The sequence below is a fragment of the Gadus macrocephalus genome, chromosome 4 (genome assembly GCF_031168955.1).
Source record: "Gadus macrocephalus chromosome 4, ASM3116895v1".
Classification (NCBI taxonomy): Eukaryota; Metazoa; Chordata; class Actinopteri; order Gadiformes; family Gadidae; genus Gadus; species Gadus macrocephalus.
In genome coordinates, this window is record NC_082385.1 from 10,930,408 (window position 1) to 10,943,041 (window position 12,634).

The 12,634-nt window shown below is 41.0% G+C and overlaps 1 protein-coding gene across 1 annotated transcript; it reads left to right on the forward strand.

Annotated features, from left to right (window-relative positions):
• Positions 1 to 1,675: 1,675 nt before the first annotated feature.
• LOC132455084 (myosin heavy chain, fast skeletal muscle-like) lies at positions 1,676 to 12,634 on the forward strand. The gene is made up of 40 exons (XM_060048800.1): positions 1,676 to 1,710; positions 1,821 to 2,035; positions 2,140 to 2,283; positions 2,375 to 2,531; positions 2,621 to 2,648; positions 2,749 to 2,866; positions 2,980 to 3,072; positions 3,163 to 3,226; positions 3,308 to 3,406; positions 3,707 to 3,810; positions 3,902 to 4,040; positions 4,165 to 4,283; positions 4,406 to 4,555; positions 4,676 to 4,846; positions 4,940 to 5,240; positions 5,374 to 5,444; positions 5,559 to 5,646; positions 5,745 to 5,862; positions 5,953 to 6,076; positions 6,148 to 6,284; positions 6,365 to 6,620; positions 6,707 to 6,949; positions 7,069 to 7,245; positions 7,354 to 7,499; positions 7,592 to 7,682; positions 7,773 to 8,162; positions 8,274 to 8,400; positions 9,510 to 9,628; positions 9,716 to 9,912; positions 9,998 to 10,181; positions 10,281 to 10,446; positions 10,529 to 10,653; positions 10,736 to 11,044; positions 11,139 to 11,342; positions 11,425 to 11,550; positions 11,630 to 11,800; positions 11,883 to 11,987; positions 12,091 to 12,186; positions 12,267 to 12,398; positions 12,528 to 12,634. Exons 2-40 carry the CDS (start codon positions 1,829 to 1,831, stop codon positions 12,546 to 12,548), a joined length of 5,817 nt encoding a protein of 1,938 aa, XP_059904783.1. The 5' UTR covers positions 1,676 to 1,710; positions 1,821 to 1,828; the 3' UTR covers positions 12,549 to 12,634.

Genomic DNA, 12,634 nt, shown 5'->3' on the forward strand with positions numbered 1-12,634 from the left:
TATTCTCTTTCCCATAAAACTTCTTATTCTCCCCCCAATGTTTCTTAATCAGACCACATGTATTTACAACTGGCATCTGCAATGAAGTTACACATCTAAGACAATTTTTGATATGTGTGGAAATGTTGTATGTATATGGGTGCCAATACAAATATAATTGCTTTTGACCGGTTACACAAGCCAATAAATTCTCTTCAATCTTAATATCCTTTCTGCCAGCCAAATAGCAAGTGATGTGCCACTGGTGTATTTATGTGAGGTCAAGCACTCCGACATCAAACTAGAGGATACAGTGTAACATATACAACTGTCCATTATGAAGATATCAAACATAAAAGTACAATAAAAAGTATTTTCATACAATTGAATAAGAAGGTGATTACATAGTAGAATTAATTTGTGGATAGGCCTTTGCATATATATATATGTTTATAGATATATGCCACATCTTATTCCCTTGGTGGTCCACTTTTGCACATCAGATTGAATATGTATTCAGTTTAAAAGCACAATCATTGCAGATTGAACAAATAATTGAAGCAAAGCTGAATGGAAACACAATCTGAAAAAAATGTAAAAATACATTCATTACTATTCCTTGGCATCATGTCATTAAATTTGATATACTCTAACCATGCCAAAAGTGGTAATCAGGTGACAGTTGCAACGTTGCAATATGGACAATAATTTGGATATTTATAGAATCTCAAACTTCTTCTTCATCTTTTATTCTGTTAAATTAAATAAATGATACTATAGATAGTTTTGGAACAGATATGCACATTGTATATCTATTAATATAGGGAGACGGCAGATGAGTGTCTGTACACCTAAATGTTTGTTGAATGTTTGAATACTGTGACAAAGCCAAAAAAGTAACCCTTGCTTACAGTTGCAATGTGGCATGGATACGTATTCAACGTTTGTACATGATATAATTATAGATTGTGTGAAACTGATTGTTAAATAAGTGATCACAATCTGCGAGGAAACAAAATATGAATAACAAAATATACGTTGAGAAAATACAATAAGCTAACATTATAATGTATTCTATATATATTCAAAGTCAATGATTAATTTGCTTTCAGAATTGTAACTGTTGGAAATGTACATGCCAATGAACAAATTTAATGCAAAGCTCAACAGAACAAGAAGATCTGCCCTTATTTAGTTTCAGCCTGGACTGCAGAACCACCTCTATATAAGAGGCCACAAGATGAGATGGAGAGACTGCAGGGGCTTTCAGGTTATTACAACTGGTGGTAAGTCAGACTGATGCTTCAGCTGCTGTGGAAGGGAGATCATTGCATGGGGAATCAGAAATGCTTTTTTTATTGCGTTCATTGAAAATATTCCTATTCATCTACCTCTTAAAAAGAATCATGAAGAATATTTTTAATTCACATGTCTTTTTGATAATGTTTAGGATCTTTGGTTATTCAAATTACTATCTAGTGTTGTTTACATTCGTAAAGATTTTTCAAGTAATCTTCTTTCTAGGTATTCTTCTTATTTTAGAGGTCATTAGAGGTGTCTTAAAGCTGCATCTTATCTGAATTTTGAATTTAATTGTTTTGTTGTCAAAACAAAACATTGATGTTATTTATGTAAAAATCTACCTTTACTTATACATGTGACTTAATAACACTAATAATAACTTTTATTTTTAAAGGAACAATTTCTTCTTCGATTAGAGGGAAGGAAACGGTAAGAATATGAATATCTCGTGGACAAACACCATCACAAAACCTTCTTGAAGCCATCTATATATGTCAGTTAAAATAAATAAATGAGTATGTTTGTTTTCATGAAATAAGCCTCCATCATGAGTACGGACGCAGAAATGGCCATTTATGGCGCGGCTGCCATTTACCTCCGGAAGCCAGAGAAGGAGAGGATTGCGGCCCAGAGCACGCCATTTGATGCGAAGGCTGCTGCATATGTCAGTGATGTTAAGGAACTGTACGTCAAGTGTACCATCACTAAGAGGGATGCTGGCAAAGTCACCGTCACAGTTTTGGCTACAAAGGAGGTAGGCAGAGGTTGATCATGGCATGGACTAGATTGTTGGTATCAACAATGCGAAAGTGAAAGATGCATTATTAAGAAAACTAAAAATGGGTTTCCATATTTCAGGAGAGGACAGTCAAGGAAGACGATGTCTTTCCCATGAATCCTCCCAAGTATGACAAAATTGAGGACATGGCCATGATGACCCATCTCAATGAAGCCTCTGTGTTGTATAACCTTGCAGAGCGTTATGCAGCATGGATGATCTACGTATGATATTTAACATTCTAAATTAAAATACATAAAATATATAATAGTATAGCATATAAATTACCCTGAAACTCTCTGTGATTTCCTTCAGACCTACTCGGGGCTGTTCTGTGCCACTGTAAACCCCTACAAGTGGCTCCCAGTGTACGATCAGTCGTGTGTCAATGCCTACAGAGGCAAGAAGCGAATGGAGGCTCCACCCCACATCTTCTCTGTCTCTGACAACGCCTTTCAGTTCATGCTCACTGGTTTGTAAATTCAAAGTTTTAAATCCCTAATCTTACCTTGTTTTTATGAATAAATGGTATAATCATTCAAATGTGAATTTTCTTTGCAGACAGAGAGAACCAGTCCGTCCTGATCACGTAAGTTTGATTCTGTTAATATGACATAGATATAATACAATGAATCATGCATTGGAAACATGTCAAAATGAATTTACTTTATTCTTCTTTTCACACCCAGTGGAGAATCCGGTGCTGGAAAGACTGTGAACACCAAGCGTGTCATCCAGTATTTTGCTACCATCGCAGTGAGTGGTGGAGGAGATAAGGCGGCGGATGCAGGCGCTGGAAAGATAAAAGTATGTTTAAATCAATTAAATCAATGAATCAATTCATTAATAAATCACATAAGAACATGAAGAATTAAAATATAATTCAGAAAAAGGTATAAACATTTTATGTCGGATTATAGGGGTCACTGGAGGACCAGATCATTGCAGCAAATCCCCTGCTGGAGGCCTATGGTAATGCCAAGACTGTGAGAAATGACAACTCCTCCCGTTTTGTAAGTATGAAATGAATCCCTCCCTGAAGATGCTCCCTAGCTTTTGAGTATTTTTTTGAGGATGATTAAAACTAATTATTTTGCAAACAGGGTAAATTCATCAGAATTCATTTCCACGCAAACGGTAAACTATCCAGTGCTGACATTGAGACGTGTAAGTATCTAGTTCTACATGTGGATTCCTTAACCAAGATTATTAGCGGTATAGGTTTTGATAAATGAATGGGCCGTATAGATCTGCTGGAGAAGTCCAGAGTGTCATTCCAGCTTCCCGATGAGAGAGGCTATCACATCTTCTTCCAGATGATGACCAACCACAAACCTGAGATCATTGGTGAGATTTTATAATAGTAAGAGTGTGAAGAATGTACTTAATATTAAGATGAAAAGTTGTCCTGAATTGCCTTTATCTATTCGAACATGACGTAATATGTACAAATGACTTCTGAAGTTCAAATATTTAAAGGGCTAGTTTTCTCTCTAGAATAAATCGTTTTTGGTAAAGATTATATCTCCCATTGCATATTATGGAAATGCATTTGGAAAAGCAAGATTAATTATTTTTTTATTCAGAAGTTAACTGTTAGGTAGCAGCATATAAAGCAGAAAAAATGACATTTGTTTAATCCCTCAGAAATGTGCCTCATCACCAGCAACCCCTACGACTTCCCCATGTGCAGTCAGGGTCAGATCACTGTGGCCAGCATTGATGACAAAGAGGAGCTGGATGCTACTGATGTCAGTGGTTGATTGAAAAACAATTCATATATTTTCCACGTGGCATACGTTTTACAAAATGTTTTCTAAATGTTCTTTGTTTTCAACACAGGCTGCTATTGATATTTTGGGCTTCACTAATGAGGACAAGGTGGCCATCTTTAAGTTTACTGGTGCTGTGCTTCACCACGGTAACATGAAGTTCAAGCAGAAGCAGCGTGAGGAGCAGGCTGAGCCAGATGGCAATGAAGGTAACGATTAACATGTATTCATCAGTGCACTGGAAGGTATATTGGTGCATATTTGCTTGTATTACGTTTGGAGTAATTATTATACAGAATAATAACACATTCATTTTTCATGTTACCTTTGTAGAGGCCGACAAGATTTGCTATCTACTGTCTCTGAACTCTGCTGATATGCTCAAGGCTCTTTGCTACCCAAGAGTGAAGGTCGGAAATGAGTACGTCACCAAGGGACAGACTGTACCTCAGGTAAGAAAAACACAGTTTGTTAAGGAAATATGGTACAATTTCTGTTAACATGGTTTGTCTTTTATGACGTATAGTATATTTTGATATAATTGTGATGATTTTATAAAAAAATATATTTTCAGGTCAACAACTCAGTGAGTGCCCTGGCCAAGTCTATCTATGAGAGGCTGTTCTTGTGGATGGTCATCCGTATCAACACGATGCTGGACACCAAGCAAGCAAGACAATTCTACATTGGTGTGCTGGACATTGCTGGTTTTGAGATTTTTGATGTAGGTTGTTCAATAAGTGGCAGCATTTCTGAAAGCATTTCCTTCATTCTGAGACGTTCGTCATTACCATTCAATTCTTGAAAACGAGTAATCGTCGGTTTATTAAATGTCCCCTACTAGTACAACAGCATGGAGCAGCTGTGCATCAACTTTACCAATGAGAAACTGCAACAGTTCTTCAACCACACCATGTTCGTCCTGGAGCAAGAGGAGTACAAGAAGGAGGGTATCATCTGGGAGTTCATAGACTTTGGCATGGACTTGGCTGCCTGCATTGAGCTCATTGAGAAGGTACACCTGAATATTATAACGATAAATAATTATTCTTTGCGTGAATTACAAATTACTTTTGATAATGTTTCATCAATATTTTTTTCTCTTAAGCCAATGGGAATCTTCTCCATCCTTGAAGAGGAGTGTATGTTCCCCAAGGCCTCAGACGCTACCTTCAAGAACAAGCTGTTTGACCAGCATCTTGGCAAGAACAGAGCATTTGAGAAGCCCAAGCCAGGAAAGGGCAAGGCTGAGGCCCACTTCTCCCTGGTGCACTATGCTGGTACTGTGGACTACAACGTCACTGGCTGGCTGGACAAGAACAAGGATCCCCTGAATGACTCTGTTATTCAGCTGTACCAGAAGTCCTCAAACAAACTGCTGCCTGTCCTGTACCCACCTGTAGTTGAAGGTACGGCTCACATTTGGGACCAGTAGTTTTTACGTCAGTGATATTATAATTATTTCCAGCCACTAAATGTGTTTCTTAGAAAAAACTAAAGTTATAAATTGAACAGTGACCAATCAACTATAATTAAAAACAGAGGTCGGGGGTGCCAAGAAAGGAGGCAAGAAGAAGGGTGGCTCCATGCAAACAGTGTCATCACAGTTCAGGGTAAGGGTAAACACACAAATAAATGTAAAAATGTACTTGTAGTACTACTTACTACATATGCATATATAATTCTAAATCGTTCTACGTAATTAATATTTAGTTTTGTGCCTTTAGGAGAACTTGGGAAAACTGATGACCAACTTGAGGAGCACCCATCCTCACTTTGTGCGTTGTCTGATTCCCAATGAGTCAAAGACTCCAGGTACAGTGACTACTAGTAAATGTTCATAGTGTCTGCATCAAGATTATACATTTAGTTAACTTATAATATTAAATTCATGAATTTCACCAAAATGACAGGACTCATGGAGAACCACCTGGTTATCCACCAGCTGAGGTGTAACGGTGTGCTGGAGGGCATCAGAATCTGCAGAAAGGGCTTCCCCAGCAGAATCATCTATGCTGACTTCAAGCAGAGGTATTAACTCAAGCATTTTGATTTTTGAACTTTAAAAATGTCTTTTAACATTTTAGTTATTGTTAAAAACATTACAATGGTCTTCTTCAGGTACAAAGTACTGAATGCCAGTGTCATTCCTGACGGTCAGTTTATTGACAACAAGAAGGCTTCTGAGAAACTTCTTGGATCCATTGACGTACCTCATGATGAGTACAAATTTGGACACACCAAGGTATGTTTATTGCTGCAAAAACTAGGTTTATACTGGATTTGACGCTGACAAACGTCTCTTGTTACATTAAGGTGTTCTTCAAAGCTGGTCTTCTGGGTACTCTTGAGGAGATGCGAGATGAGAAGCTGGCAGCTCTGGTCGGGATGCTTCAGGCTGCAGCCAGAGGTTATGTCATGAGAAAGGAATACGTGAAGATGACGGAGAGGAGGTATGTTTTTAAACATTGTTGTCAAAACACCAATGGGTTTGTAGTACATCCCCGATATGATGGTTTATTTTATTCTATAGGGAAGCAATCTACACTATTCAGTACAACATCCGCTCATTCATGAATGTCAAACACTGGCCATGGATGAAGGTGTACTACAAGATAAAGCCTCTTCTGAAGAGTGCTGAAACCGAGAAGGAGCTTGCCAATATGAAGGAAAACTATGATAAGATGAAGACTGACTTGGCAGCTGCCCTGGCCAAGAAGAAGGAACTTGAGCAGAAGATGGTTTCTCTCCTGCAGGAGAAGAATGATCTTGCACTGCAAATGGCTTCTGTAAGTAAACATTATGTAAGATGTATGTGTGCAAACATTGAGATACATTTGATGTGACATGTTTTACCAATATAAATATCACACAGGAAGGAGACAATCTGAATGATGCTGAGGAGAGGTGTGAAGGACTTATCAAAAGTAAGATCCAGCTGGAGGCCAAACTCAAGGAGACGACTGAGAGATTGGAGGATGAGGAGGAAATCAATGCTGAGCTGACTGCCAAGAAGAGGAAACTGGAAGATGAATGCTCTGAACTCAAGAAGGACATTGATGACCTGGAGCTTACCTTGGCCAAAGTGGAGAAGGAGAAACATGCCACTGAAAACAAGGTTTGTTAAGATTTAACCACAATACCATCACCATCAACATTGTCCATCAGTTATAGAGTTTAAGGGAAGGTTACATTTTACTTATGAGAAATTATGAAACGTGAATTGGTTTTTTTCAGGTGAAGAACCTGACTGAGGAGATGGCCTCTCAGGATGAGAGCGTTGCTAAGCTGACAAAGGAGAAGAAAGCCCTCCAAGAGTCACATCAGCAGACTCTTGATGACCTGCAGGCAGAGGAAGACAAAGTCAACACTCTGACCAAGGCCAAGACCAAGCTTGAACAGCAAGTGGATGATGTGAGAAAAGCTCATGGAAACTTTCAATGAATATTAGTAATGGAGTTGAGTGAATATTCAATATTACATTGGATTGTTCTTAATTATTTTTCAATTATTGACATCCAGCTTGAAGGTTCTCTGGAGCAAGAGAAGAAGCTCCGTATGGACCTTGAGAGATCCAAGAGAAAGCTTGAGGGTGATCTGAAACTGGCTCAGGAAACTGTCATGGACCTTGAGAATGACAAACAGCAGTCTGACGAGAAAATCAAGAAGTAATTAATTTGTTTTTTAACAATAACAATCGGGTTTAGTGCATGTGACTGTTTTGATATAGTTTACAATTTATCTTATTAATTATTCACAGGAAGGACTTTGAGACCAGCCAGCTTCTGAGCAAAATTGAGGATGAGCAGTCATTGGGTGCTCAGCTTCAGAAAAAGATCAAGGAGCTTCAGGTGGGAAAATTAATCAATTTAATTGTTTTAATATAAACGTTCTGAAATTATGAACTTGGATATTGACCTTAATATTTGTGTATTATTTAGGCCCGTATTGAGGAACTGGAGGAAGAGATTGAGGCTGAGCGTGCTGCTCGGGCCAAGGTTGAGAAGCAGAGAGCTGATCTCTCCAGGGAACTTGAAGAGATCAGTGAGAGGCTTGAGGAGGCTGGTGGAGCCACTTCTGCTCAGATTGAGATGAACAAGAAGCGTGAGGCTGAATTCCAGAAGCTGCGTCGTGACCTTGAGGAGTCCACCCTGCAGCATGAAGCCACTGCTTCTGCTCTGCGTAAGAAGCAGGCTGACAGTGTAGCAGAGCTGGGAGAGCAGATTGACAACCTCCAGCGTGTCAAGCAGAAGCTTGAGAAGGAGAAGAGCGAGTACAAGATGGAGATTGATGACCTCTCCAGCAACATGGAAGCTGTTTCTAAGGCCAAGGTAAGTTATTCTTCAATACCTTCATTGTGTTAAGAAATAATGCAAAATAATAAGTACATAAATAACTATTAATCAACATTGATTTCAAATTGATAATCTTTTAATCATCAGGGAAATCTGGAAAAAATTTGCCGTACCCTTGAGGACCAACTCAGTGAAATCAAGGCTAAGAGTGATGAGAATGCTCGCCAGGTCAATGACATCAGTGCCCAGAGAGCAAGACTGCTGACAGAAAATGGTTGGTATTTATTTTATTCAGGCATTTGTATCATTTGAAATTCTGGGGGTACCATTATGGGAATGTAATTGAATATACATTTTCCTCCTCGGCAGCCAGTCAGTTTCGTTCTCAGTGGGTGCTGGTGTCCGCCAGGGCTGCGCCTTGTCACCAATCCTGTTAGTGATATACATGGACAGGATATCGAGGCGTAGTCGTGGTGGGGAGGGGTTGCAGTTCGGTGGTCTGAGGATCTCGTCACTGCTTTTTGCAGATGATGTGGTCCTCATTGGATCATCGGCCTGTGACCTTCAGCACTCACTGGATCGGCTGGCGGCCGAGTGTGAAGCGGCTGGGATGAGGATCAGCACCGCTAAATCTGAGGCCATGACTCTTAGCAGGAAACCGGTGGATTGCTTACTCCGGGTAGGAAATGAGTCCTTAGCCCAAATGAAGGAGTTCAAGTACCTCGGGGTCTTGTTCGCGAGTGAGGGTACTATGGAGCGTGAGATTGGCCGGAGAATCGGAGCAGCGGGGGCAGTATTGCGTTCGCTTTACCGCACCGTTGTAACGAAAAGAGAGCTGAGCCGCAAGGCAAAGCTCTCGATCTACCGGTCGATCTTCGTTCCTATCCTCACCTATGGTCATGAGGCCTGGGTGATGACCGAAAGGACGAGATCGCGGGTACAAGCGGCCGAGATGAGATTTCTCAGAAGGGTGGCTGGCGTCTCCCTTAGGGATAGGGTGAGAAGCTCAGCCATCCGTGAGGAACTCGGATTAGAGCCGCTGCTCCGTTACTTAGAAAGGAGACAGCTGAGGTGGTTCGGGCATCTGGTAAGGATGCCCACTGGGTGCCTTCCTTGGGAGGTGTTTCAGGCACGTCCAGTGGGGAGGAGACCTCGGGGAAGACCCAGGACTAGGTGGAGAGATTATATCTCAACACTGGCCTCGGGATCCCCCCGTCAGAGCTGGTCAATGTGGCCCGGGAAAGGGAAGTCTGGGGCCCCCTGCTTGAGCTGCTCCCCCCGCGACCCGACCCCGGATAAGCGAACGAAAATGAGATGAGATGAGATGAGATTTTCTCACAAATTCAATATGTATAACTAATTTGACATACCTCCGCCGACTAGGTGAGTTTGGTCGACAGCTTGAGGAGAAGGAAGCTCTTGTCTCCCAGCTGACCAGAGGCAAGCAGGCATATACTCAGCAGGTTGAGGAGCTGAAGAGGCAAAATGAGGAGGAAGTAAAAGTAAGGATCATTTATTCATAAAGACGGTAGGCTTCAAAGATCATGAAATGTATTGAATTTACGAGATCTCTGTTTCGCCTTTTGTAGGCAAAGAATGCTCTTGCTCATGGTGTGCAATCAGCCCGCCATGACTGTGATCTTCTGAGGGAGCAGTTTGAGGAGGAGCAAGAGGCCAAGGCTGAGCTACAGCGTGGAATGTCCAAGGCCAACGGTGAGGTGGCTCAGTGGAGGAGCAAGTATGAAACTGATGCTATCCAGCGCACTGAGGAGCTTGAGGAGTCCAAGTGAGTAAATCATTTAAAACTTTACCTAAATTGGACATTATAATTGTTAAACGTACCCAAATCAAGCCATGTTATTCTTTAACAGAAAAAAGCTTGCCCAGCGCCTTCAAGAGGCTGAGGAACAGATTGAGGCTGTGAACTCCAAGTGTGCCTCTCTGGAGAAGACCAAACAGAGACTCCAGGGTGAGGTGGAGGACCTCATGGTTGATGTGGAGAGGGCCAACGGACTGGCAGCCAACCTAGACAAGAAGCAGAGGAACTTTGACAAGGTGTGTTGTAATTAATTGAGATGACATTTTAAATATTTGTATACAATGATTATTCTTCAAGTGCTAAACTTTTCCTACTTTATTAACAATATTGTGCAGGTTTTGGCTGACTGGAAGCAGAAATATGAGGAGGGTCAGGCAGAGCTTGAAGGAAGTCTTAAAGAGGCTCGTTCTCTCAGCACTGAGCTTTTCAAGATGAAGAACTCCTATGAAGAAACTCTAGATCATCTGGAGACCATGAAGCGTGAAAACAAAAACCTTCAACGTGAGTATTTGTTAAATATTAAAGTGCTAGGTTGTGGTAAAATATGTATCAGACTTATGACAAATGCAAAATTGCTCTGCAGAGGAGATTTCTGATTTGACTGAACAAATTGGTGAGACCGGAAAGAGCATCCATGAGCTGGAGAAATCCAAGAAGCAGGTGGAGACAGAGAAGACTGAGATCCAGTCAGCCCTTGAGGAAGCTGAGGTGAGGATTCAATCTGCAAAACAACATAAAAAATCAAATAATTTGTGTCTGCAATTTTGTCAATTTTTATTTTATACCTTAGGGAACCCTGGAGCATGAGGAATCCAAGATTCTGCGTGTCCAACTGGAGCTGAACCAGATTAAGGGTGAGGTTGACAGGAAGCTGGCTGAAAAGGATGAGGAGATGGAGCAGATCAAGAGGAACAGCCAGAGGGTCATTGACTCCATGCAGAGCACGCTGGACTCTGAGGTCAGGAGCAGGAATGATGCCCTGAGAATCAAGAAGAAGATGGAAGGAGACTTGAATGAGATGGAGATCCAGCTGAGTCATGCCAACCGCCAGGCTGCTGAGGCCCAGAAGCAGCTGAGAAATGTTCAAGGACAACTGAAGGTAAAACACAGATGTAATGTACGGCACATGTAGAATATAGTTACATTTATATCTTGTGGTGAACTATTCAGTTCTGTTTTCATGTGAATATTAGGATGCCCAACTGCATCTTGATGATGCTGTCAGAGCTGCGGAAGACCTGAAGGAGCAGGCTGCCATGGTGGAACGTAGGAACGGTCTCATGGTGGCTGAAATTGAGGAGCTGAGGGCAGCTCTGGAACAGACAGAGAGAGGCCGCAAAGTGGCTGAGCAAGAGCTGGTGGATGCCAGCGAGCGTGTTGGACTGCTGCACTCTCAGGTAAACAAACATTTGAATCCTGTCATACGATTACAAGAACACGTTCATGTTTTAACAGTAATTGAGTAATAATATGTTTCAGAACACAAGCCTGTTGAACTCAAAGAAAAAGCTGGAAAGTGACCTGGTCCAAGTCCAGGGTGAGGTTGACGACAGTGTCCAGGAAGCCAGAAATGCTGAAGAGAAGGCCAAGAAAGCCATCACTGATGTAGGCCTATATTTGTTTGTTAATTGATGTTTTGAGAACTTAATGGAACTCTTGATGAATATATTACTTGTTCTTGTAGGCTGCCATGATGGCTGAGGAGCTGAAAAAAGAGCAGGATACTAGTTCTCACCTTGAGAGGATGAAGAAGAACCTGGAGGTCACAGTGAAAGACCTGCAGCATCGCCTGGATGAAGCTGAGAACCTGGCCATGAAGGGTGGCAAGAAGCAGCTGCAGAAACTGGAGGCCAGAGTAAGACAATAATCAGCCGGCATTTAAAAATGTATTACTCAAGTGTAAGGACAAGGTTGAGTCATTCACTTTTACTCTCAAGGTTCGCGATCTGGAGTCCGAGGTTGATAATGAACAGAGACGTGGAGCAGAAGCTATAAAAGGTGTCCGCAAATATGAGAGGAGAGTCAAGGAACTCACCTACCAGGTATGTCCAATTTACATCTCCAAATATGTTTCTACTGATATAGCATTTTGATCATATCTAAAGGCCACATGATGTGGATTTTTCACTTTCAAATGTGAAATAGACTGAGGAGGATAAGAAGAATGGCTGCAGACTTCAGGATCTTGTTGATAAGCTGCAATTGAAGGTGAAGGCTTACAAGAGACAGTCTGAGGAAGCGGTAAGTTGCAAGGAAAAACAAGGGATAGTTCAACTTTGTTACATTATATTCAAACTGACAAAATATGAATGTTTCTACAGGAGGAGCAGGCCAACTCTTACCTGTCCAAATGCAGGAAGGTTCAACATGAGCTGGAGGAGGCTGAGGAACGTGCTGACATCGCTGAGACTCAGGTCAACAAGCTGAGGGCAAAGACCCGTGACTCTGGAAAGGTAATTGGACAGTAAAAGTACAGTTCAGATTTTTCAACTATTTTCTATTTAATAATTTCCTAGAATTCTTTACTTTAAAAATGCCTTTTACAAATTTAAACCCTACTTTTCTTTTGATTTTCTCTTTAGGGAAAGGAGACTGCTGAATAATTCCTCATATTTGAAACATCATTCATACAAGTCATAAAATATGGCTAAATTGTGAATAGAAATCAATAAACTATAGAACAACTTTC